The sequence below is a fragment of the Oreochromis aureus genome, linkage group 19 (assembly GCF_013358895.1).
Source record: "Oreochromis aureus strain Israel breed Guangdong linkage group 19, ZZ_aureus, whole genome shotgun sequence".
In the NCBI taxonomy this organism is placed as follows: domain Eukaryota; kingdom Metazoa; phylum Chordata; class Actinopteri; order Cichliformes; family Cichlidae; genus Oreochromis; species Oreochromis aureus.
Genome location: NC_052960.1, coordinates 8538890 through 8565714, shown reverse-complemented (window position 1 = coordinate 8565714; position 26825 = coordinate 8538890). Strand labels below are relative to the sequence as shown.

Below are 26825 nucleotides of genomic sequence, written 5' to 3'. Positions count from 1 at the left end.
TGATGAGCTGGTGTGATGAGAAATTAAAGTGAGTAGAAGCAAGGCAGAATACATGTGTGTGTGAATGAGAAGGAGACAGGTGTAACAGTGAAGCTGCAAGGGATAGAGGTAGTGAAGGTGGATGAGTTAAACACCTGCAGCCAACCATCCAAAGCAATGGACGGTGCACAAGAGAGCTTAAGAACAAAGTGCAGGCAGGGAGAAGTGGGTGGAGAAAAGGAGGGATAGTGGACACATTGGACAAAGGACATGGAATATGGCAGAAAACCCACAGAGAAGGTTCATGAATGTAGTAAAGGAAGATATGTGGAGGGTTAAGATGATCTCTGTGGTGACCACTAAAGTAAAAATTCTGCTCTCTACCAGGAAATCCTGGAGAACGTCTGTCTATCAGTTTGTGCCCTGAAACTTAAGCTCACTCGGGTTATGCAGCAGCACTGAAAATACCAGAAAACTGTGAACCTGGATGGTCTTTCTGCCCATGGCATGAGGCACCCCGTCATTAAGGTTCAACACAAATGGCGGTTACTGCTGTGCAGAACATCAAATGTGATTTTGAGTTTTTCATCTCAGAAATGAGGTAAAAAAATCGTCTTGAATGGTGGATGTTTCTGGTCTAAATTCTGTTATAGATCCAGTAGCAACCAAAACATGATCTGCAATGTGTGGCCCAAAGACAGCCATGAAGACACAATAAATACATGCAACACATACAAGAGTCCCTCATGAGTTGCATAAATAAGCAATGTGTCCAAGGTTGAAATGTTTTTATTTTGTACTGAGTGGCATCACTGTAGTCAAATCTATTAACATCAGAATCTGGCACTTGCACCACAGGGGGCACGATATATAAATTCAGTCAAACACGCAAACTTACACCATCAGTAACAAGGGAACCGATTCCCTGGCTTTAGATTCAGACAAACTAAGTGGGGTAACCTGTATTTATTATAAGTGCACGTCAGAAGCTCAGGAGAAGTGAACAATCTTCTTCCATCAGTCGTTTTTCTTGTTTGTTGCTCCTTTTAATTTATAACCTCAACAGTGTCAGCTCTGGCAACAAACTGAGACCCCATCCCTCCAAATTTTTCTTTAATACGAGCCTTTAATGTGTCTTTTTACCATCAGGGTTTCGACTTCAACATGAAATCATAATTCTTTAAATCTTTTCTTGACCCTCCAGCCTGAGAGCTCAGGAGGATTGCAGCCAAAGAAAGGAGGAGTACATATTCTCTTTATATTACTCTGTGCATTTTAAGAAACCTCATTATTGTTCCACTGTACAGCACGTCTGCAGGCCAGCAGATGAAAAGGAAATGATTTTCAGCATCACACTTTCATGCAATTACAGAGACTTAGAATGATTTACATACATGTAAACAAAAAACAAGATACCAGTGGAAAATATTTGAAATGTTTGGGACTTGTCATGCCTTTCCTCTTACCCTACAATCTCTTCATTAAGTATAAATTAGTTTTTCTCCCAAAAATACCCATTTTAAATGCTTTTAAACTCTTTTACTACTGAAGATTCTCATATGTGATAAAAATTAATTGGATTGGAGCAACTATTAAAAAAAAGAGAGAACAGGATTATGGCGTACAGACCAGGGCTGTTCTGTGACAAATGTGCCAGGTGGGCAACGATTGCGCTTTGCAATGCGACCAAGTATTTAAAAAGGATTTCAAATACAGTGGTAAAGTTTGACTCGGGGCGCCTGTACAGCGTGTGCTTCAGCCGTGGATTCAGATCATGCTCGGGGCAGCGCTGTAGAGGACGAGGTCTCCGCCCACTCGCAGCAGGTTCACTTCCTCCAGGCCACCGACTCTGTGCTCGTACTCCAACAGGTGGGTGCCATCCACCGCCACTTTGAACATGTCTTCCTCCACGAGGATCTTCAGCTGTAGGGACACCAGTGTGCTAATTAATCAGCTGGTAGACTGACAGAACCCCCCCCACCACCACCAAACATTAATATTTTAAATAACGGTTAGCTGAAGCTCAAAATGCAACTTACTGTAATGATGTTAAACCAATACAAGCTTAAGTTGGTTAGCCAAGTTTTACTACACAGTCATTTAGAGGAGAGCACAAAAATTTGCTGCCCTTAAAAGTTACAGCAAGTCATTTTTTATGTTATTTAATAGAAAAAATAATGTTGTAATCATAAATATACACAGATTGGTGTGTAATTACATCTTCCAACAAGTTGAGGCGTTCTTGTCAACTTAGAATTAACGCCTTAAAAATATACAAGAGCAATGCCGGTTTTTGGAAACCTCCATGTTGCCCCACCATCTTGAATACATTGATCCAGATGGACATCGCCATTCCACCTACTTGCATTTTATGTATGTGGATGAAGAAAGAGCGGCCACATGCATAGTACGCCAAATAAGTTACTTTTAATATAAAGATCACAAATGGCTCCTACAAAAGATATCTGACCTTTTAACATTTGTACTTGTATATTTTCATCATCTCCTTCTCATTATGTCTCTGTCCTCCATCATTTCTACCTCACCCTCTTCTTCCTCACCTCAAGCCTCATCTTCTGCACTGAAGTCAGAGCTCTAACACATAAAAATGTGCATAAACATGCTCATTTATCCCCAAACCAGACTGACATGAGGGAAAAATTACACTGGAGTAAGCTGAACACAATCCTTGGTTAAATTCGGGGGCTCTGTTAAATTTCATCTCCCTAATTTAATCAGCTAATTTTAAAAAGAAAGAAAAAAAGATTTTATACTAACTTACCTCAAAACGCCGTCCCTGAACAAATGGAAACCCTCCTTCCCGCTCTTCAGGCCCCCAGTATCCGCCTAAGTTGGAGTTTCTAACAATTGTTTGCTCATTAAAACGAGGGTTGAAGTGAAAGACTACATCTGGACCTTTGATAAAGTCAACATTGAACCTGCAAAAAAAACAGCAAAAGATTAGCAGAAAGAAATGCTGCTGCTAATCGGTTTAACAAAATATGGTGGTACACATTTTAAAGAGTATTCTCACAATGCAAATCATAGATGGGTTTTAAAGGAGACCTATTACACTTCTCTTCATATAACATGGTCATATAAAGGTACAGACGCCTCACCAACCTGCTGTTTAAACAGGGGCAGCCAATCAGAAGCTTAAAGTGCTAAAATATATTTATCCTATACCAAGGCTCAGTATATGACAAATAAGGATTATTTTGAACTATTCTACTCTAGAAGTGTCCAAGAATAAACATTTGGAGCTGAAAATAAGTATACTAGGTCCCCTTTATTATGCAAGTATGAGTTGAAGGCATCAGGTTTTGGATTGCGATTAGCAGGCACAGATGCTGGATGATTACTGTACCTGTCTGCACAGGGAAGAGGCTCCCCTATTATTGTGATTAAAAGTCGCGGCATTATTCCAGCATGAAGGGGGAGATCGTACGGCACCATCTGCAAGAAATACTTCCATTTTAAACCATGACAATATATGTACTGTTCTCAGTGTAAATATTCAGTTTATCTGTCACAATGCAATTCTATGATTTCCAAGAAAAATATGCACATATAAAAAATCTGATCACTGAGTCTTAAATTGGAAAAGCACAGCAGCATGCCTAATGACGTATAATAGAGAATTTTATTTAAGCACTATTCAAAACTTTGACCCTGCCCACATTCCTACAGCAACACCCAAGTGAGTCATTATGTCCTTCAGTTATTCCAGCACTATTACACAAGTAGCAGTGACTGGTCATGGCAATGACAGAAAAGTACATTCACTACATTTTTACAACAGCTGAGCAAAGTAACAGAAAACAAAAAGAAATACCATTTATTATTATCATGGAAACAACTTACAAGTGTGTTTTGATCAAATCATAATTTTATTAGAGATCATAAAAAGCGTCATGATGCCGTAAACATGAGTCAAATAAAAGTGTAAATTATATCATATTGCACTTAATTAAGACAATACATTAAGCAATTTAGCTGAATATTATGTATATACTGAGTCTTTGGCACTAATCAAACCATATGTTGATTCTGGAAGTGACGTCCTTGTCCAACTGAAAAGCTGAGTTCATTGCTCATTGCTTAATACGGTGGCCTATATCTGGGCTGAAAGACAAGAATACATTTTTCAGAACTACTTCTGAATACTTTATTATTCTGTTTCATATTTGTTTAGCACCCCAGCAGAGCCAAAGAGACAGAAGAATCATCCCAACTCCGCCGTTATTGAAAAACATAAATAAATAAATTAACCCTCCTTCAGCAGCAAAGAAATAAGACTAACTTCCTCGATCCACCACTTACAGGATTATGTTACTCTGAAAGAATTTCACACCAGATGCTCCACTGCACACCAGAGAAGGACACAAGCAGGAAAATGCAGCAAGCAATATTGCATGAAAGTACCAGTACTCACCAGTGTCCCTCCTGGGGCAGCTGGCCCACCATATGGACCCATAGGCCCCGGACCAGGACCAAAAGGACCAGGGGCAGCTGGGAAGCCTCCACCTGCTGGTGGTCCCCAAGAACCGGGTGGTATCGGGGGAAAGCCTCCGCTGGGGAATGCAGGGAAAGCACCAGGTCCAGCTGCAGGTGGGAATGCACCTGGACCGCCTGGCCCATACATGCCATTGCCTCCTGGCTGGCCACCTGGGAAAGGCACACTTGGATAAGGGCCAGGGGGAGCTCCAGGGCCAGAAGGAAATGGTCCCATTGGGTAAGGAGCAGCGCCTCCAGGTATCTGTCCTGGAGCTCCTTCTGGCGGATACTGCCCAGGGTACTGCCCAGGAGCTCCAGGGCCAGAGGGAAACTGACCTGGAGCTCCTGGTGCAGGTGGATATTGTCCAGGTATCCCAGGACCAGGGGGGAACCCACCAGGTGCTGAAGGAGGCCCAGGGTATTGCCCTGGTGCTCCAGGACCTGAAGGGAAGGGAAACTGCCCTGGTGCCCCTGGGCCAGATGATCCACCGTGGTAGTCAAGGGGAGCAGAGGGCTGGGTGGGGGCTCCAGGAGCTGAACTAGGCCATCCTGGGTTTGAAGGAGGTGCAGGATTGCTAGTGGGGGCAGATGGGTTGGTGTTGCCTATTTTCTTAGCCTGGCTTGTAGTATCATCTCCTAAGGCATCTGCTAGCTATAAAATAAGAGTAAAAGAAAGTGACTTGTACAATAAACTATAAGCTAATTGAACATAATAAAAATAAAATGTGCATTTGTTTGAACTCACCGAGAAATCATCCATGATCTACAACAAAACAAGAGACACAAGCTTTATTAGGTAGTTATAACAACTGACAATAACAAGTTGTCAAACAGTGGTGGCACACAAAGGCTCTGAGTAACAACACACTCAATATTTCCATCCTCAAAAACCTTTCTCACAAAACTCAACCTCAATGAAAGATTAATAAGACAAGACATACAGATGTTACACAGACTACAAATCAGGGCAGACAGTCACAAAAACTGTCATAAATTAGATTAGAGTTGGCTAGCGAGCTAGCTGACTGCAGCTAACTGTTAGTTAACGCTGGCTCGTTTGTTTATTTTTAGCTTCATGGTGCCTGAGGGAAAAAAACTGCTGAAAGCTAGATTTTCATGCTACCTCGCCAGAAGATGGACTCCTCTCCAAAGAAAGACGGCGGGTAGCAGCGAGGATTTTTCCAGCTGTCGGAACCAGTTAGCTCGCTAAGTTAGCCTGCCGAGGTACACAAGTAGAAGCTAACGATTTATCTGCTTTCACAACTACAACTCTTGAAAAGGAGGCACGCACACGCGCTTCACTGATGACGTATTGTGAAGGGTGGGCGCGTTCCGGTTGGAAAACACACAGACAGCCGGTCGCCTTCTATCTCTGTAAGGGCTCTCGCTGGTACAGTTTACTCCCTAACCCCTCAACATCACGACCACACATACCTGAAACAAATCAATAAACTAACCCTAACTAAACACGATTGCAGACCGAACTTTAAAACTACGTGTCAGCCTGTTAAGGTGCGTCAGGTTTGCCTTCTAAAGTTGGGAGTGAGAGTCAGAGGAAAACTAGTCTAAAGGGTAGGGGACAAATGTCGTCAGTTGTGTTATGTGTATGTATTCTAGGAATTACGGTAAGAAATGGTCGCTTTCGAGCACAGTCAAACCAGCACACACATTGTTTTGCGTTGTGTGTATATACTGAGTTTTACGGCAAGAGAAACTGACACCCGATTTCAAAACAAAAGCAATCTTAAGGCGAACGCTAGTTTAACATTAACCAACACGTTATCAATCATATTAAAATCATAAAAAACATAACATTACAGAAATACAAATATTACAAAATATCATTTTTACTGTCAATCAAAATTACGGTTTTCTGTTTCCACAGAAGACGTCAGTCTGGTTTTAATTTTAAAATTAGTCTGTTGAACAGTGCGTTTACTTGTAATGGCTGTACACATCTTTTTAAATATTAATTTTAAATGTGATTATAGTTACTATCTGTAATATTCAAATATTTCTGTTATCTGTTACATAACAGTTATTTTTCATTTTTATTTCTCTATTGTTATTTATTTCACGATTATATCATTAATATTGGACTAATGTAAATGCGCTGGTTAACCCAGAGATCACTTTTATTTTGAAATCATGTCTCAATTTCTCTACCGGAATCTCTAGTATATATGCGCACAACGCAAAACAAGGCAATGTTAGCACACACAAAAAAAAAAAGTTATGCTTTAGTAGAAACTGTGTGGACTCTGGTACATAGCTTTGATTAAAAATAATTACAAATATTCCATAAAACATTAAAATACAATAAATTAATAATAGTTAATTAGTATAATTTGATTAATTATATTATTCTGTGAAGAGGCTGAGCCTGTAGACATAAAAGGAAATAGTTTTTACTTGATTAATATTGTTCTGAAGTGTGGCCATAGACCTACACAGTTTAATACAGAGGGTTATTTTAGTTATTTGGTGGTAATCCTTTAAAACAAAGAGTCAGACTTGTTGTTTGCTACTATAAAGGAAATATTTCCAACCACCCTCTATAAAACTACAGAACACTTCTCTTTTTAATCACAGGTGAGCACAACTGTTGGGATATATGATCCCCTACATTTCTGTATCAAACCTTCTTGCTATTGTTTCTTAGACTGATAGTCTTTATACTATTTACTTAGTACCAGTATTGGTAAACTGGCAGCAAAACAGCTTCATAGCATGATGCTACCACCACCATGCTTGATAATTGGTTTAGTATTCTTAGGTTTGAAAGTCTCACTTTTATTCCTCCAAACATTGTTTGTCCTGTCTTAACATAATTTTTTTAAAAATAAGTAATCTCACTTTGTCTTTAAAATAATTACTAAATCAGTTTAGTGAAATACTCCACTGAAGGTTCTAATAATGCATTCCAAGTATGTAAATAAAATAATCTAAAAGCATAAGTAATCATTTCTCAGTTGAGGTCATATTGAGTTAACTACATTGAAACACTATTGATGTCCAAGCAGCATTTTATTTCTTAGGTGGCCCTAAATTTGTAAGGTTTCCTGGAAATGTGGGAATCAATAAGTCGAAGTATAAACTGTTATTAAATAGTAATATAGAGTATGAGTCGTTAAAAAATTACTTAGCAGTGATTTTAAAGTAGGACGCTGGATTTCAAACTCAAATTTAAAAGCTAAATTTGATTGAGCGCAGATTTACAGGAAACTTTTCAAGGAGGGGGCGCCTGTATGGGATTGGTCAAACCAGTCACAAGATGTTGTGAGGGGAAAAAAAACGAAAAAACACTGAAAGCGTCCCTACCATTCAGAACAGCCGCTGCAGCTCCGGGGGAAATTTTTAACTCCACAACAATGGTAAGTTACTCGGTTTTCTTTGCAAATGAGCTGCTGTGAGCTTCGTCGTTGCGTTTTAATCGTGTGCTGTTGGCAGATGCGGAGTTTATTGAGGAAAAAGTAAGGTCGCAGATTGGCTAGCTTTAGCCTGCTAGCATAGCATTAGTTCCACCCTGTCAAGTCAGCCATAGCAGAAGTGACGAAGTTTCCTGCCATGAATTTCAAAATAAAATATAAATGCCAAACGCTGTGATTTAACATAAAATATATATAAAATATATTTTAATTTGGGTCATTGTTAGCATTTCTTGATCTAAACGAATAAATAAATGCCACAAGTGACCGAAAAGGTGAGATGAACCTTAATGTACTGCATATTCTAAATGTCAACACTTTTAAAACTAGATTTTGGGACTAAATATTACGAATAAAAAATAAACCAGGGCAAAACCAAATAATACCTCTCTTTTACCTTTAAAACTAATAGAATTACGCTGTAAATAACACAACACGAGGTCCTTATTACAGTTACTCTACAAGTTTAGCCCTCTAACAGATATGCATCTTTTGTTTTTTAAATATTTTAATGACATTTCCTTTTTTCAGGCACACCTTTTCCCCTGAATTCACACTTTGTCTTTCTAGTTTCAGACAACATCTGAATGCAGTTTGGAAGGAGATTATTTTGTGCTTTTTACTTTTTCACTGTGGTGCTGCTCTCCACTAAATTATGACATTTTAAGACACGTAGTCTTAATATTTAATCATTGAGTGCTAAAATTAACTTTCTTCAATATACCACTGATTAAAAACAATAACAGTAACAAACATTAGTCCAAGGGACTTTATATTTTAGTGACTTTTCAATATTAGAAGGAAACCTAAACACTTGGTGACAGTGAGAACGAAAAGCTCCCTTTTAACAATAAGAAACCTCCAGTGAAACCAAGTTAAAGAAGGGCCAGCTCTCTGACATGATCATTTGGGATGAGGGGAAGGAGACAGGGCAAAAGACAAGCTGTGGAAGAGAGCCTGAGATTAATAATAACTAATGATTAAATGCAAAGTGGTGGATAAACAGAGAGAGTGAAAAGAGGTGAATGAATAAGAAATACTCAGTGCATCCCCCAGCAGCCTAACTAAACCAGGACTCAGGGTCACCTGATCCAGCCCTACATATATGCTTTATAAAAAAGGAAAGTTTAGAGTCTAATCTTAAAAGTGGAGAGGATGTCTGTCTGCTGATTCCAAATTGAGAGCTGGTTCCAAAGAAGAGGGACCTGAAAGCCAAAGGGTTTGCCTCCCATTCTACTTTAAGAAACTTTGGGAGCCACAAGTAAATAAGTAGTTTGAGAGTGAATTCTGGATTTAACAGGGAGCCAATCAAGGGAAGCCAATATGGGAGAAATATTGTCTCTCTCTCTCCCTCTCTCCCTCGTCCCAGTTAACTTAATCAACTGAAAGCTTTCCAAAGAAATTTTAGAGCAGCCTGTCTATAATTCAGGAGAACATTGCAGTATATTTAATAATAACAATAGAAAAGGCAAAAAAGAGTAGTTTAAGTTCATGAGGTGTAGAAGTGATGTTTCATTGGTTTTTGTTTTAAATTGTCAAGAATTTATTTGTAGTTTAGGCGTTTAAATGAAGAAAATAAGACCTTATTTATTATGAGGTTAGTGAAAAGGGGTTATTACGGGACCTGCTGGGCAAGTTTGTGCGTGTTTATATTTTGAAGGCGAAGCTGTTGCACTTCCTGCAGCTGGGTGCGGGTGGCTTGATGCAGCAGTCTGCATTGATGTGCTTCAACACGTCTGGGTTTTGGGAGCTGCCTTAACGTTAGCTCGGCTGTTTGTCAAGATCAATCTCGTTTCCCTCTGGGTCTTTTGCTGCGTGTCACGGCAGCTCAGCTATCTTCATTAGAGCAGTGTTACTGATTTACTGCATAAACAAACCGGGTCCATTATTAACTGGTGGTTTAAGTTAACTGGCTCTCATTTCCTGGTTGAATTGGCAGCCAAACTCATGAGCTAGCTGTCACTGACTGGAGGAATTTGAACCAGAAGTAACCTTTTGGCCATCCCCAGCTTTCATTGTCCTGGCTGTCCCTAATCCCTTCCCCATGCATCCTGTTTTTAAAGAGTCCCAGCAGCCACAGACACTCCAGCCTCCTCTTAATCTATGAAGATCTTTCCTTGAGCTCAGTGAAATCCTGACTCCCACCAGCCATCTGTTCTCCAAGGTGTAATTATAGATTTCAGAGAGTCTGAAGAGACTCGTGGAGAGTTTATGTCTTTATGATGGTGTTATGTAATGTTGTGTGTGGACGTGACAGAGGTTCAGAGCAATGAAATCCTGTTCAGGCTGGTGCATTGACTTTTTTTTAAGTTAATTAATTAATTAATTTTTTGGATGAAATCCTGTGGGTCATATTGGACTTTTGCAGAAAGAGACATACTGATTATTTGGTGTTCTTAAAAAGCCTCTGTTTAATTCATAAGTTACATATAATTTGTTTAGGTGCATTTCCTTTCTTTCTCTATTACACTACTGTACACAAAGACAGGACAACGTATCTCACAAAGACACAGCAAAGTTAAGCAGAGGTCAAGAAGACGTGAAGCTCCTCACAAATTGGCAACACCCGTAGCTTAAAGTACAAATCTTTTAAATCCAAAACATGGAGTTTCCGTTTTGAGGTTGGAACTGTAAACATGACAGAAATATTTACATAAAACAAAAAATTGCACCAGCATTGGTGTTTTGTTTTTTTTTGTTCTTTTTTTTTCACCCTGGCTTACTAATTCAGGATATAGCTGCTATGGCAAAGTAGTAAATTGCATGAAAACCACTTAAAGCCACAATCTGTGCCTCTCCAGCTGTCTTTCTTACAGATAAGCTGTCTGCAAATATTAATTAAAAATAACACATATAGCAGTAGATTAGGATGAATGTAAAATTTCGGCTGATTTCATTTTCTTCTTGAATGTCACAGTGTTAAAGATGCTCTTTATATCTACTACTGCAACAGGGGTTTGTTACTAATATCACATCAATGCAGTAATAGTGGTGTTTTCTGTTTTCCACTTCATTATTCTAGTCAATTCAATTTTATTTATACAGCACCAAATCACAACAACAGTCGCCTCAAGGCGCTTTGTATTATAAGTTAGACCCTACAATAATACAACAGGTAAAACCCCAAAAATCATATGAGCACCTATAAGAAGCACTTTGGTGACAGTGGGAAGGAAAAACTCCCTTTTAATAGGAAGAAACCTCCAGCAGAACCAGGCTCAGGGAGGGGCGGGGCCATCTGCTGCGACCGGTTGGGGTGAGAAAAGGAAGACAGGATAAAGACATGCTGTGGGAGAGAGCCAGAGATTAATAATAACTAATGATTCAATGCAGAGAGGTGTATTAACACATAGTGAGTGAAAAGGTGACGGAAGAAGAAATACTAAATGCATCATGGGAATCCCCCAGCAGTCTGGAACTGTTGAGCCACAGTATCATTGACTATATAAAACCATCTACCTAACATCAGGAAAAGGTCAAACATGTATGAATGTTCTGACTTTACCGTGGCGCTGCTAGAATATTTGTCATGCGCAGTACTTTACAGTACTTTAGGCTGCCCCCCTCATATCTTTATGTTTTGTGAAATGGGTGCAGCAGTTTATTGAAATGTGCAAACATGAATGGAATTACTGTATGTAAGGCAAAAACAGAGTTTGTACAATTCTAATGAACTTATAATCAATACCTAATACTGCCTTTATTCTTCAGTCTGAACTCTTTTAGTCAAGCTTTCTTGTGATTTCTTTAAGTAATTTTCAGGAATAGTTCTCCAGGCTTATTGAAAGTTATTCAAAGCTCTTCTTTGGAATGTGCCTGCCTTTTCTTCTGTTCTCTGCCATGATGATCCCACACTGCTTCAGTAATGTTGAGGTCTGAGGTCTAGGGAGGCCAATTCATGACAGTTCCTTTGGGATCATTGTCATATTAAAAAATGGAGCTGTTGCATATCAGTTGATTTCTCGATGGCAGGATCAAAATCTGCCAGTCTAACACTTTTGACAACATCACCAACACCGTAGCTCCAAACTGTGACAGAGTCTCCACCACATGTTACAGATTCCTCACTCACTGTTGTATCTGACCTCCTCTGCAAATTGTATTGACAGAGTTTTGAATCAAAATGCTACATTTGGGTTCATCACTTCTTAAGACCCTTTGCCTCTGATTTTCATTCCAGTTCTTGTGTAATTTTGCATACTTCAACCTTTGTTCTTGTTAAAAATGGTTTCTTGACAGTCACCCTTCCACTCAGGCCATTGCTGATCAGCATTCAGTGAAAAGTATGAGGATTCAGGTGAAGGGCCAGATGCATATCTCTGGTCTTGTGTTACAGGTCTTTGGTGGATTCTTTTCATGTTTCTTTAAAATACCATTCACCAGCTGTAGATATATGATAGTTCTTTGCTAAGTTGACTGTAATTCCTTCATAGGTGCCCTTTTAAATGCTTGAGTGGTTAATATGTCAACTGCTTATCATACAAAATAAAAAATAAAGATTCCTCTGAAATCATTCAAAAGTAGAAGAGCTATTTCTCAAGACCAGTTTAAAAAATACAAGAAAGTCTGAATGCTTGGAAGCAAAATATAAAGGAATGATGGGGGACTCGAGACATTTGCGCACTAATGTAGTCTAATCCAAATGAAAACTACCTTCTCCAAAATAAATAGGTAAACTTTCGTTTAACTTTGCATCAAACCCCAAAGAAGTAATATACAGTTTAATTTGTGTGTCGAGTGACTTGTATATTAAACTGTTAATGAATTTGAAATTCATTTATTTGTTTCCAATGTTTTTCTCCCCACGCCGGATCAGAGTGAATCACTGGTAGTGTGTGAAGTGGATGAAGATCTGGTTAAAAAGCTGAGGGAGTTTCGTTTCCGGAAGGAGACCAACAATGCAGCGATCATCAGTAAGTCACTGACTGTGAGTCAGTGTCTCTCCTGAATTTTTAATCTGAGTAAAAATCGGAGTAACTTGAAATTCGTTATTTGTTTTCCACAAGGGAGCTTTTAATACTCGTAGAGCTTCTAGATTGGTAACTTGAATGACTCTTGAGATTAAAAAAAGAGTGTCCTCGCCAAGATAGACAGCAGTTCAGTCAGCAGTGGTTACAATGTAATTGTAAGCATTCTGAGGTTTGATATGGATTGTAAAATTCTCTGCGGTTTGTTGCAGTTAAAGTCAAATGTTATAAATATAGCCCAAAAGAAAATGTTTCTGGGATTAGATACAACTATAAGGTAGCTGCTGTTCTGTATGCAGGAAAGAATGAGTTGCCTCCAAATGCAGCAGGCTGTGTGTATCAAACCTGAGCTTAATCTTTATCTTCCTCCATCTCTGGATCAAAATGTCAAATGGGATTAGCTGTTTGTTTGCACGACATGGACTCAGACTCAGGGTCACGTTTTAGAGCTTTGCAGCCCAAAATATTGATTTTTCCCCCCTTGATCATCATCATTTTTGAAGCACTAAACAACTGCTTGTAAAATGTGACTGTTTCAATGCAGTTTTTATATTCTTGTTGTACCATTCAGTGAAGATTGATAAAGACAAGCAGCTGGTTATTCTGGAGGAAGAGCATAAGGTGAGCTTGATATTACTCTATCTTTCAAATACATGCAACAGTATTTAAAAAATCAGTTTTAAAATTTAAATGTAAATTTTTAATTAGATAGCAGTGTATGGTTTGAAAGAAGTGATGGTGAACTCATTAAGCTCTGACCTGACAGCCTGCCAGCTGCTGGATGTTAGTGGATGATTTCTTTTCTTGATAATGTCAACTGAACTGTTCATGTTTGGTTTTAGGATATTTCTCCTGATGATCTAAAGGACGAACTGCCAGAGAGACAGCCAAGATATCCTTTGAATTGATCTTATTTTAACAATATTTTATCAGCATGGAATGAATTGTAATCGTTGTAAACAGCCTGTGTGTCACATGGAACGGTCAGGCAGTGGGTTTGTCTTACATGTGATCTATCTATGTTGGTTAGTTTCAGTCCTTAGCACCAGGAACATTTATCGTCTACAGTTATAAGTACGAACATGATGACGGCCGCGTGTCTTATCCCCTCTGCTTCATCTTCTCCAGCCCCGTGGGTATGAACGTCTCTCAGATTATTTTTTAAATATACGTACACTTAGAGCAACACTTAGGCAACTACTGTTTGCTAAACTTTTGTCAAAGTTGCTGTTTTTGTGTTTGGCAGGTTGCAGACCAGAGCAGCAGATGATGTACGCAGGAAGCAAAAACAAGCTGGTGCAGACTGTCGAACTGACCAAGGTTAGTGAAGGTTTTAAATAAGACTGAGTTTTGATATTTTTCCTTTTGTTTTTGTGTCTTATTTGTTTTCTATTTTTCTGTATTTTTCCTGTTCAGATTTATTCAATTTAGTTGTATAGCACTTAGGTCAATCCCTGTTGTTTCTAAATGTGCTTATATATAAATTGACTTGACTTCTATGATACAGTTTTTCTTTTTATTACTCAAGTCTTTTTAATTTAGTCAAAATGTGCAAAATGTTGCCTTCATGCTTTGAATATTTTCAGAGTTACACTCCCTCATAGTACAGCGGGGTGTGTCCATATTTTGTCTTTATAATCCCATCACACTGCAGTATCACAGCAATTTGATGACCCCCCCCCCAAAGTCATAAGCAACATATTCCAAAGAGACCATCAGCTGATCCTGTCTGTGATCCAGGTGCTTCAGCGTGCTCACATTGTAAGGATTTTAAAAACCTTTTCAGGACCTCCAGTGAGATCCTCCAGTGAATTATCAGGAAACAGATCAAACATGAAGGGTCAATGTTTGCTACTTCACTTCGCTGACATTAAACTGGTGAAGTGTTGATCCTGAAACTATGATATAGTCCACTCTAAATGTAATGTGGCTATTTCCTGTACCTATGAAATTATGAGGGCTCAAAAAGAAATAACACAAATTAAATGTATAAAAATCCATGTGACTTTGAGACCTTGTAAATTTTTAGATATGCTTAAAACACTATATTTAAAAAATCAACTAAAGGAGGAAGTAGTTGAGAATATTTTTTGTCCAGATTTGGAATATTTTTTTCATGGCCAGTAGTACTGGGTGCATTTGGTGCAGCTCTTATATTCTTGTATTTGCCACATTAGTGTTTAAAATGTAAACTGGTGGTGTAAATTTGAATTACTTCTATCAGTTGTGCTAACTGCATGGATCCATCGACGGGCAGTGCAGCCCACCACTGTGGTCCAAACCGAAATATGTCAAGAACTGCTGTGTAGATTGCCATGTAACATGTGCCATGTAATGTAGTCATATGAAAAAGACAGTTTCACAGGGTCTGTGTTGCCCTGTGAAAAACTAAGTACTCCCCTACACACAGAGTAAGTGGCAGCCAGGTGCTGCTAATCATCGATTAACTGATAGCAGCAAATCTGGTCAGAGCATGCGATGCTAAGAAAAATTGCAAATAAATTAAGAGCTACATCTCAGACCATAGAGGCCTCAGTATGCATTTCAAATGTTCATCAAAGTACAATTATAAAAAGACTGGAAAAGTATGGCTTGTTTGGAAGGGCTACCAGGAGAAAACATTTGCTCTCTAAAAAGAACATGGCAGGACAACTTAGGACTGCAAAGCAGGATCTAAAGAAATCAGAAGACATCTGGAACAATATCCTTTAGACAGAAAGACACACAAACACCTTGTACCAGCTGTTAGCATGGCAGTGGAGGGGTGATGATTTGGGCACCTTTCAGTCAGTGGGTCTGCACGGTGAACTCCTTTGCATGCCAAAGTATTCTAGAGTCAAATGTGAGGCCATCTGTCCAACAGCTAAAGCTTAGCCCAAACTGGGTCATGCAACAGGACAGCGATCCCAACATCAGCAGCAAATCTACAACAGAATGGCTGAAAAAGAAAAGAATCAACCCAGTCAAAGATCAGACCTTAACTAGATTGAAATGCAGGGAAATGTGGGGTGGGGGTTTAAGAGAGCTGTGCATAAACTCGTACCTGCAAACCTCAATAAACTGAAGCAATGTTGTAAAGAAAAATGGGTGAAAACTCCTCCACAACTGTGTGAGAAAGTGATAAAGTCCTTCCTTTTCTTTTCTTTTTAAGGTGTTTGAGATCAGAAACACAGAGGACCTGACAGAGGAATGGCTTAGAGAGAAACTTGGGTTCTTCCGCTAAACCCATCACCTCCTCCAGGGGTCTGGGATACGAGGAGAATCCCGATTGCACAACTCGTGACATCTCTTGGAGACAACACACCACAGTTAACCTTTCCCTCCTCCCTGCATCAGACCTGATTTAAATAGTGTTTGCAGTCCTCTGTTTTAGGCCCGCTCGGTGGCGTTTAACACACATTACAACTCATAAGATGCCAGAAGGTGCACACAATTACAAGAGTTTAAATGGTTCTCTGTGACTGCCAACATTTCTGGCACTTACTAAACCTCACCGATCTGGCAGCCTAAAGCTGACCATACTGTTTGAAGCAGGTCTGTTATTGTCTCCATACAATCTCTCCATATTCCTCTTATGTGTCTGTTTTGAATTAACGAGGGCTGCCCCCATTAGTCAACCGAAGACCCAAATCATGATTAATTGGTAGATTGATTGCAAAGGGGGGGGGGAATTACTTAGTCCACAGGAAGTGCTGACACTCAGTTATTTGTGCCAGATACTATTGTTTACACAGCTACTCCCTGAGCTTTTTGGCTGATAGTTGCATATTATGAACAGGAAATCTAAAGGGTGGGATTACTTTGAGATAAAGGATAAGTGTTATTACTGTGCGATCACTTTTTTTTCTCAGCCCTACCTCCTAAAATACACATTTAAATACCTAAATTAATAAGACAAACATGTAATTGCAACTTCTACTCGACTAAGAAAGTCTTTGTTTGGGGGGGGGGGCAGCCCCTAGAATTAATGTTCTTATTGCTCTTCAAGTGCAGAAATTGACCATTTCTACAATTCAAAAGAATTCAAACACTTTTTAATAACACTTTGTTTCTTCTAGATGTTTACACTCAGAACCTCCTAAGTTTTACCCCTTTATGTTCATTAGATTTTAATAATCTGTGGGAGTCTTTTTTTAAATATTTAGTTATTTCTGGTGTCCCTAGGGTTAGTTAAACATATACTTTATATTCATTTGTTTTCTTTTATTGTGAAAGACAAACTTCCTGCCAGAACCTCGGAACAATCATAGCTACAATTCTGTGTTTTGTTTTACTTCGTCTCTCCGTTAGTCAAGGGCATTTCAGTTATAATTTACAGTAACACTAATACATCTATCTATCTATATGATATGCGTTGCACCTTCTCCTGTGCACAAGAACAAGCTGGCAGAAGCCCTTGAGTGGTGCTTATTTAGCTGCAGATGTAACCCTGATAGTCTGTCATCAGTTTTTTTTTTTTTTATCTCTGTTTAGAGGAGAGAAAAAAAACAGTATGAATTGTGGGTAATGCGTTTGACCTGCATGTTTATTACAAGAATCCAACACTCCAGGAAAACAATATTTTCCACTGAAACATTCCAGATGTGAACAGTTACACACAAAAACCTCTGTCTCTAGCGACCATGACAGTGACGATTACACTGCATTACACAGGGTGGTAGTTCCCGCCCTCATTTTAATCTACTGGGCGACTCTGTTTAAATGGGTTACTGTGTCTTTAGGGTGATTGTTAGCTCCTATCGTGCATTATAGCTCTTACTGTTATTGGTGTTTATGAATGTCGTGCTTAAATCCGTATGTAAAGCCACGTGGATTGCTTCATGGTTGTCGCAGCCTTGAGAATGATGGCTGCGATTTCTCCAAACGCCAGATGTGCCAGAATTGGCAGGTAAATGACAGCATCTGGCCGATTTACATTCTCCATGCAGACGCAGGATTTGACCAGTGTAGCTTTTTTTTGAAAGGCAGATACTGATATTTATGTATTGAATGTGCCAGCAGCTCATTTTTGTGCCAATGTCTAATATCCTCAGCTCAGTCTGTTGTTTTTGTTTACCTAATTTTTCTTAGCTTTGAGCATTTTTAAAATACATCGTGCTGGAGCACACAGCTCAAACACTTTACAAACGGATGTATTTGGCTTTTCATGCCCCAAAGGGACAGCATTTTTTCCTGACTTTTGGTTCCCTGCTGAATATTGTCAGCATTTAAGCCAGTGCAGCACACTACCCAAAGGATTAGTAGCAGCATGACCAGCCCCAGATAGTTAAAGCTGTATAAGAATGTACTATGCATGTATTGCAGATAATACAGACTGGTTTTATTGTGATAAAACAGGAGTAACCTCAGTAGTAAGTGACCCGAGTAGCAGACTTCTTTTTTTTTTTATAGTACTACAAATGTCCACTTTTACCCTGAATTATGTTGCTGAATTAAAGCCCAGAAATTCACCAGATAGTGTGTGATATTACATTGCTAAGGCTACCAAACCAAGGCCATGCTGCAAGGCCAAAACCTGTTTTTCCCTGATGGCGTCTTTGCCCTCATAAACAACGGAAACTCTCCCAGAGATCTGGCTCAAAGATGTTTTCACACAATCAAACTGCTCCACGTGGATCATTCGTAAGGGCAGGGTTTTATCCAACAGGAGCAAAGGGGACATAAGTGTAATCACTTGTTTTAATGTCTACTAATAGCAGAAAAACACAAATCCACTAGATTAAATGACCTTTATATGACCTGAAAAACCCTTCAGAAAGTCTGTAAATTCAGGAATATGCACAGCTTGAAATTAACACTGTTTATTCAATGCAATTCAGCTCAACCTTGAAATGTGCAATGTACTGGGTTAGATGTGAATATATTTATCTTTCTAAATTCTAAAGACCTCTAAAATGTGGAGAGCTACTGTAGAAGAAGTGTATGCTTTAAAGTAAGTAAGCCTTACAGAAGGCTTCCTGATGCTTTCTGAACAGCTGCACAAAGTGTCTGACATCGTTTATTTGCACATGAACGCTAGAAAAGGTTTGCATCACAGTTGTCAGGTGTGATATCTGAAGTGTGTCCAAACTGACATTAATTTCTCTAAAAGAAAGCCTCTGCTGTTAGTATTTTAAATGGGATGTATAAGAAACTGTCCATTCATTGTGTATCAAACTCAGTCTCCCTAATGTAAAGTCCAGTTAACTAAGAGCCCCCTTTGGTTTTGAGCCATGTATCTGGTTATGTCCTGTGGATCTCTAACAGCTTTTTATCTTTATGTGGTGAACGCATATAGTTTTTGGCCTCTCGTGGTTTTTTTTGTTTTTTTTACTTTAACCTGCAATTGTGTTGTCAGCGCTCGGTGTCCTCTGATTAAATGCCTATTCTATTTTCTTTCCTTTTTACTAAAACAACCACCTGAAACATCTGTCATAACCAGCTGCCTCGTGGCATCAGTGAAACTTGAGATATTTGTATTTTCCCATACTTTATAAAAGTGTCTTGTCCTGTTGTCCAAATAAAATGACAGTGATGTTTACCCATGTGTTCCCGGAGACTGCTGCTTTCAAACTGAAATGGTCACATGAGCCTCATTAGAGATGGTCTTGGTGTCTGATCACAGAAAAGTGCCATCAGAATTTGATCCATCATGTAATACGATCTGGACAACATCTGATTGGCCCTGATTTCATTTTTTTAGCAATGATCATAAACACACTACCAATGCAGTAAAAGCATACCTGGATAGAAAACCACACAATGGACACTATTCCTGAAACTGTGAGACTGCAGGAGGTAAAGAAAGCACCAAAGGTCAGAAAAAAAATCCAGGAGATGGCGCTGATGCATGTTAAAAGTGAGTTCAGATAACTAAATGGTCCAGTAGGTGGCGGTAACGCACCCTGCTGTAAGATGGTTGACCTGCAGCCACTAACAGTCAAAGAAGAAGAGGAAGCAGCAGCAGTAATCGGTTGGGAAGCTGCCTGCATCATCCGCCGACCGAGCCAGGAACCGACCAGTAGAACCGGAGAAAAATGGCGTTCACATTCGCGGCCTTTTGCTACATGCTCGCTCTGCTGCTAACGGCGGCGCTTATCTTCTTCGCTATCTGGCATGTAAGTACACATTTCTAGGTCGCCTGCTAAACGGTGCGGACGTAAAAGTAGGTGAAAGAATGAGAAAGACGGGCTAACGGTGAGCTAACGAAGTCTGGGAATGAATGGCACACACCCTGTCTTGTCGGCTAGGACAACAAGTTAGCAGCTTTAACACCAAGACGTGTTTTTAATAAACTATTTTCCCATCATCCATATAGACCTCAACATCACTTTTACACGTTTTATACTCCTTTATTTTGTTTGTATCGCTTGCCAGCACAGAGTGCAGTGTTGGCTAGTTAGCATGCTAAGCTAACGTTTGGCTGTCATGTGTTTATCGACATGTCACATCTCTGCATTGTGTAATACCGCCAGGTTTTGCAGTCACAACCCCAACGTAAGCATGGGGGGTTTGTAGCACATTAAACTAGCTGCAAATAATTAACTAGCTGTTCAGTCATTTACTAGCGTGAGGTAATCAGTGACGTGGCTTGGGATAAAAAATAAATAAATAGATAAATAAACTTTCCAGTTTGGATAGCTTCAGTTTTCTGCTTCTGGCTGGTCATATTGGAGAACTTACCTGTTGTTTTGTGAATAAATAACTTGAAGACAGAGAACATGCAATTTACTTTTGAATGCAAACCAAAGACTAATTTTCTTTCATTTTAATTCACTGATTAAAAAGCTTATATGAAGTAATACCACCATACAGGGTAATCGTACTCCTTTCCGTAAAAGACCCTCTCTAAGTATTCAAACCATGTTTCAAACAAACCAACCTCACAAATAAGCTAAATATGAGAATTTAGCTTATCTGACTGTATCCACACTTCAAGTCAGGGTTCAGTATTTTGCCGAAGGATACCTGACAGGTGTTCTATCCCCCAAGCCACAGCCTACCCAAAATTAGTACCCTACCCAAAGGGCCAATTAGTAAATTAATTTTCTATGAAATTACCCATTTTGTTTCGATTCTGCATTTTTGTGAAAAGGGGTGCCTAAAAGTAGCTTTTATTCTATGCTGAAGTTTGTCAAAGCTGAGGATATAGCAGATGAGTTTATTTGAGCTGATTATAACTTGGGGTTTAGTCTTTTCTGAAAGCTGTTAGCCATGAGTGACATGCATAGTCAAAGTTTGGTTGGACTAGAACAGATCATTTACCATTTGCCTTTCTTTTATTGAGATGAATTATTATTTTGTCTATATAGGAGTGTAATTTTTGCAGCTACCTTGTACATGATACATTTAGTTTCTCCTAGATCTGTTAAATGATTAGTTGAGCTAATTTCAAAAAGAGTCACATTTGGCTAACAGAATTCTACCCTTGTTATGTTTGCGGTTACTGGCAAAAAGGATAACTTCAGTTTTCCTAAGAGGAAGTCGAAGCTTATCTTCCTGTAGTCAGAGGCTAACAGATTAGAATTTTAGTTAAATATTGTTAGGATTAGAAAAAAAGTTCACAATAAACAGCTTCAGACCTGTTAATAATGTAGATGGGGAAAACTAATAGACCTGAAATAGATCCTTGTGGTACACCACAAGTAACATTTCCAGCTGATGACCTTTTGTCACCTGTTGATTAAATCTGTTGCTTTTATATTCATCCACAGAATTAAAAGCCCTTTGAAAGTCAGTAAATACAGCGCTATTATACAAGGCATTATCCATATTAAATCAAATTTTATTTTGAAGGTATATAAGAACAGTATGAGTAGTGTAACCTGGTAAAATATTATTAGTCTCGGTTTTTAACATTTTACCATTGATCACCTTGCTCCTTCAGATAATCGCTTTCGATGAGCTGAAGACTGACTACAAGAATCCTATAGATCAATGTAACACTTTAAATCCGGTAAGTGATCTCACCTTTTCCGCTCTCACACCTTCCTTGCATGCAGATATGCTCTGATGAAAGATGTTCTCTTTATTTTATTACAACTTTATCCGCCTATCTGTCTTTTTTTCTCTCATTTCTCTGCACTGTTATGCTAAATAACCTGCCTGTTATAACTTCAGTGATCTTGTCAGCTGTCAAACTCTAACAGCCTTTTTGTTTTTCCTTATCTGCTTTTTTTTTTAACCACTTTTTTTTTTAAACTGCAAAAAGACAGTTGAAAAGGTCAAAAAGATTAAAAGAGTCAAAATTGCAATAAAGGTTTGTACCAATCTTTAAAATGCCCGCTCAGTTCCAACTCAGTCTGCAGTCTTGTCATTTTGCACGGGGAAGTGTTTGCAAACGTCTTTTCAGTTAACTAATCTTAAGGCCAGGGTTCAGCTCGGGATTAGACAACATGCCACCTGTGCCTCACCTGTGTCCTTTTTATTTCTTCCCCCCACCTACACGGTTGTTACAGTTTTATTTTTGGCTTTTCAATCTCTACTTTTGTATTTCCCCCCTGTACGCTTCAAAGTTCAGCTTCAGACTGATTGCACTGACTAACAGGCACGTTTTCAGCTTTCTTGAACTACCTTTTTTTTTTTTTTTTTTTTTTGGCCGTTGAAGCAAATGGATATCTAACAGTGGGTAAGCACTATACTCTTGGACCAAGTGTCCTCGTTATTGATTATGGATTAAGAATAGCTGTTAACTGAAAAGACTTGCAAATGCTCAAAACATGCATGATCTTTATTACAACCTACCCTTTGTTTGCATATAGTTACAAGTATAGAGTATTCCCAGGAAACTCGGAGAGATGGGTAACTTGTTTTCCATTTGAAACAGCAGTTCTGGCAGAGCTTGCACATAACTGTTAGGATGGTATAGAATCACAGCAACCCGAACACTAGTCTTTTGATTTTGTAAACCCCCTTTTTTTTATACTTTGGTATAGCGTGTTTGATTTTTTTCAAGACAGCTTGTTTTATTCTTCAATCATCAGTTTTCTTAAATGCATGTCGCATCTTGTTTTTCTGCAAGGTGGAGGCTACAATTTGAGTCAGCAATTAGTAGACCTAGGCCACTGTTTATGATCTCAGTGTTGGCTCTAACCCGCATCACCTGCGGTTCAGAACAGATGGCTGCAGAATCCAAACACTCTCCAGCTCAGCAATATTTAGAGCTCCTGATTGGTCAGTGATTCTTAGCTGAAAAGTGAAGGTTCCCTTATGTTTAAGCCTTGACACGCTCCACAGTCCGACCTGCAGTTTTGACCTCCTTTTTTTTTTTTTTTTTTTTTTTTTTTCCTTTTCACGTGTGAACGCTCGGCTCAGTTGGCACAATAAATTTATTTATTTATTTTTTGTGCAGTTGTTTTGTATTTGGCAGCACAGTGCAGGATTTCAGCACATTTAAAGCCCGTCCCGTCCTTCCTGCAACTTCCTCTTTCCCACACACCCCTCACCCTTCCATCTGTGGGCTGTTGGTTGCCCCCTCCTCTCCGCCCTCTGCTCTTATTTTTAATGCATGGCTTCCATGTGGCGCCTCCATCTGCCCCCCTGAACCCCGCAACCAGCTCGAACTCTGTCAACCTGAGGCAGGCTGCTGCATCGACAATGCTAAGCGTGCTCACAGCATGGTCCTTCTCTGGTGTGTTGTCCAGTGCGCTTGTCAGGAAGTGGAATGATCTGTAGGTTCACCCTCACTGCAGAAAATGTCGATGTTGGGATGTGCAGATATTCTTCAGAGCAATTTGTCCCCCTTTAATTGTGGTCAGACTTGATAATGCATGACATAACCAGGGTGGGAAATTAATTATTTTCTCTATCCATTTGCAACAGTTTATTAAAAAAAATTATGCAAGCACCACACGTAACTTCAGTGACTAAAAGAGGCGATTATACATATTAATTTTCTCAATGCGTAGCCACATATGGCTTAACTGTGGCACCTTTTGTAAGCATTAAACAAGTCAGGAATGACTTAAAATCTGCATGTGGATGGTTTTAATTTTTCACCCTGTCTCATGTGTTAAAATAGAGCAGTGTTTGTGTTTTACCTAATATAAGATGAAGCTGGGCCTCACTAAAGACCTGTATAGCACATGTAAAGCGCAACATTACAGCTTAACCAGAGTTCATTTGTGATTCAGTCCTTCTTTTGTATTCTTTCAGCTACTGCAATTTTTAGACATGTGCTTCTTTAAATAGCTCTGCCTTCTCCTTGTAAAAAGGACTCATTACCTTTGAGGATTCGTTACATCACATCATTTTGTCCTCTGATCAGTGTGCTTCAATTTCTAAGTCTCTGCATTTATTCCACACATTGAGTGGATGGATAAACTTTGTTTAGACAGTACATTACTAAGTCAGAATTAGAACAAGAGAATTGAACTATCAGCTTTATGTGAATTTTGACATAATATCTTCTTCCTTGGCTCCTTTAGCTGGTGCTCCCAGAGTATCTTATCCACTTCTTCTTCTGCGTGATGTTCTTCTGTGCGGCCGAGTGGCTCACCCTCTGTCTCAACTTACCACTGCTGGCTTATCATGTCTGGAGGTACGTATTCGAAAACACTGATCCTAGAGTCAACACCTGGTTTTACTTAACTAAACCTTCTTAAACAAGTCACATCTGCATGTAACTCGCTGCTTTCATGTTTGCCTTTCTGCAGGTATATGAGCAGACCTGTGATGAGCTGTCCAGGACTTTACGACCCAACAACCATCATGAACGCTGACATCCTGGCGTACTGTCAAAAAGAAGGCTGGTGCAAACTGGCTTTCTACCTCCTGTCATTCTTCTACTATCTCTACGGGTATGTTTTTATTTTTCAATTGTATTTTTCTGCTCTTTACTTTTCATTTGTATCTACTGAGTGAAGAATCTTTGAGACTTGGGCTTCATTATGGGCGGGTCTGTTTGAAGTGCAAAAAAAATGTGTGGATATGAAGATATGTTGATCCTGGGGTAGTTTTGTCAGAGAGGCGGACACCACTTTACTTGTTTGTTGAAACGTAGAGGCAGTCAGTAGTGACAGGAGAACAACACGGCATGGCTCTGTCTAAAATCTGCCTACCAGCAGCTTTTAAAAAGGCGCTCAGTCTTCCTTTGTCAAACAACAATTTGTGGATTTATGTACCGGCCTTGATGCTTATTTAGATGTTCCTCTTGCTCTCTCCAACAGGATGATCTACGTTCTGGTGAGCTCTTAAATGGTGCGATGAAGCAAAAGGACCTGCATGTACAGTAAACGACCAGACACTATGATCTTAGTGCTGGAGCACTGGACCTGCTGGAGACCACCTTTCAGCAACACAAGACGCCATTTCCAAGTGGACAAACCTGTCATTTCAGAAACATTTAGCCAGTTTTAAGAGAATCTTGGTTGCAGTGTTCCTCTCATAGCACTATAGTTACAAAGATTTTATGGAAAATACGGACAGGCCTGAATGGACACATCTCTTTCTCTCTCTTCTTTTTTTTTCCCTGTTTTTTTAATAGTGTGATTTTTGATGCTTGGGATTGAAAATAAAGTTGTTTTTTTTTCATCACGGTTCCCAACTGTTGAGTGTTTACAGACTAGGTAGACATTTTCAGGTGTGCATTTATCTGTGAGAATCTAAGCTGTGTGCTGAACTTTCATTAGCTTTTTCTGTGAATAAGATCCCGGGCTTTAAAAGCCAATTTACACCTGCCACGTGTCTCATTACCATGACTAAAACGAACAGCGGAGTGTAAAACAGACTTTTGTTCTTGCCCGCAGATGCAGAAGGTCTTATAACGTGACACGTTGAGGGCTGAAGTGCATGTTAGCGAAACGTGTCGCACAAAGACAATCGTAGTCTGGTTGTCTGTTATCACCTTTCAAGCTATCTGATGTATTGTTTCCATACACCCCTGTCAAACTATTGCTGATATTTGTTTTCTTAAGTGTGGACCGCCATGTGTGTGATCTGTAGACCCGTCCTTGCAGCTATCTCTAAATAAAAGGTAGACTCAACAGTACTTGTATGTATTCACCGTTAGGAAGGAACACTATCCTCCTGTTTCCTTTTGGCATTTAAGTTTTGATCGACATCAGCTGATGTGCCATACTGTTGAATGTACCTTTGAATTTCTTTTTGTCATTGTGCGTTTTAATTTCAACACCAAATATTCCACATTGTTAGAAGATCCAACATTTTATTTATTCATGTTTTCAATTTTACCTTTTTTCTTTTTTTTAGTAATTCTTCAGAATATCAAGCACTCCTCGCTGTATCGCTCATCTCCAGAATCAGAATCTAGACTGATGTTTTAGGCCACTGCAAATTTTTTTCATTCATGTTAGAGTATTTATTGTCATGTCTAACATGTAAATTTATCAGGGAAAAGGATTATCATTTGTCACATTCAAATAAAGAAGTTTTTACGTGTTAGATCACATCAAATTACATCTAGGAAATTGTTTATTTGGATCTAAATAAACTATCCTGCTCTGTTAACGTGGACTGAAGTGTTATTTCTATGTAAGATGTCAGCAAAAAAAACTTATAGTGCAGTACAAAAGTCTTAAGACACCCCTCATGTCTTTATATTTTGCCTCCAACGAGTAAGACTTGTAATTATTTAAAGTGGGTTTTCAGGCTTTTATTCAGACGTTGGTTTCTTTTTCACTTATTTTCAGTCCAGTCCTTTTACCTGACAATTTTTCTTTTTTGTTAAGCCATATAACACAAGCCTATGATCATTTAAGTATAAAAAGGCACCTGACTCAACTTATGAGCCAGTGTTGTCTACAAAAAACAAAGAACCAGTTACTAGTACCATGTCACCAAAGACAATGTTCCCATTTCTTTAGTTTATTCAAAATGCCAAAGATAAGTGTGGAAGGGTGGCTGTCAAGAAGCCATTCTTAAAGAGGAGCAATAGAAAAGGCTGAGGCCAAATCACACAAGAACTGGACTGAAAATCAGTGCTATCAGGTGTTCTGGAGTGATGAATTCAAATGTG

At 39.1% G+C, this 26825-nt stretch overlaps 3 protein-coding genes across 5 annotated transcripts; 2 read left to right on the top strand and 1 right to left on the bottom strand.

Annotated features, from left to right (window-relative positions):
- Positions 1–750: 750 nt before the first annotated feature.
- On the bottom strand, positions 751–7933 carry lgals3a (lectin, galactoside binding soluble 3a). 3 transcript variants are annotated; one of them, XM_031733448.2, is made up of 6 exons: positions 7798–7933; positions 5222–5239; positions 4415–5128; positions 3347–3435; positions 2762–2918; positions 751–1902 (listed from the first exon to the last, which is right to left on the bottom strand). In XM_031733448.2, exons 1-6 carry the CDS (start codon positions 7798–7800, stop codon positions 1747–1749), a joined length of 1137 nt encoding a protein of 378 aa, XP_031589308.1. In that variant the 5' UTR covers positions 7801–7933; the 3' UTR covers positions 751–1746. The 3 variants fall into 3 exon arrangements, with proteins under 3 accessions (XP_031589308.1, XP_031589309.1, XP_039458839.1); XM_031733449.2 differs by lacking the exon at positions 7798–7933 and adding an exon at positions 5600–6019; XM_039602905.1 differs by lacking the exons at positions 751–1902; positions 2762–2918; positions 3347–3435 and adding an exon at positions 3604–4104.
- Positions 7701–19391, top strand: gmfb (glia maturation factor, beta). Its single transcript, XM_031733451.2, has 7 exons — positions 7701–7850; positions 12721–12817; positions 13443–13492; positions 13714–13763; positions 13925–14007; positions 14118–14191; positions 16023–19391. The coding sequence occupies exons 1-7, from the start codon at positions 7725–7727 to the stop codon at positions 16092–16094; spliced, it is 552 nt and encodes a 183-aa protein (XP_031589311.2). The 5' UTR covers positions 7701–7724; the 3' UTR covers positions 16095–19391.
- A 394-nt stretch (positions 19392–19785) lies between these two features.
- Positions 19786–26317, top strand: cnih1 (cornichon family AMPA receptor auxiliary protein 1). The gene is made up of 5 exons (XM_031733447.2): positions 19786–19968; positions 21738–21806; positions 24277–24389; positions 24505–24648; positions 25018–26317. Exons 1-5 carry the CDS (start codon positions 19888–19890, stop codon positions 25043–25045), a joined length of 435 nt encoding a protein of 144 aa, XP_031589307.1. The 5' UTR covers positions 19786–19887; the 3' UTR covers positions 25046–26317.
- The last annotated feature ends 508 nt before the right edge of the window (positions 26318–26825 follow it).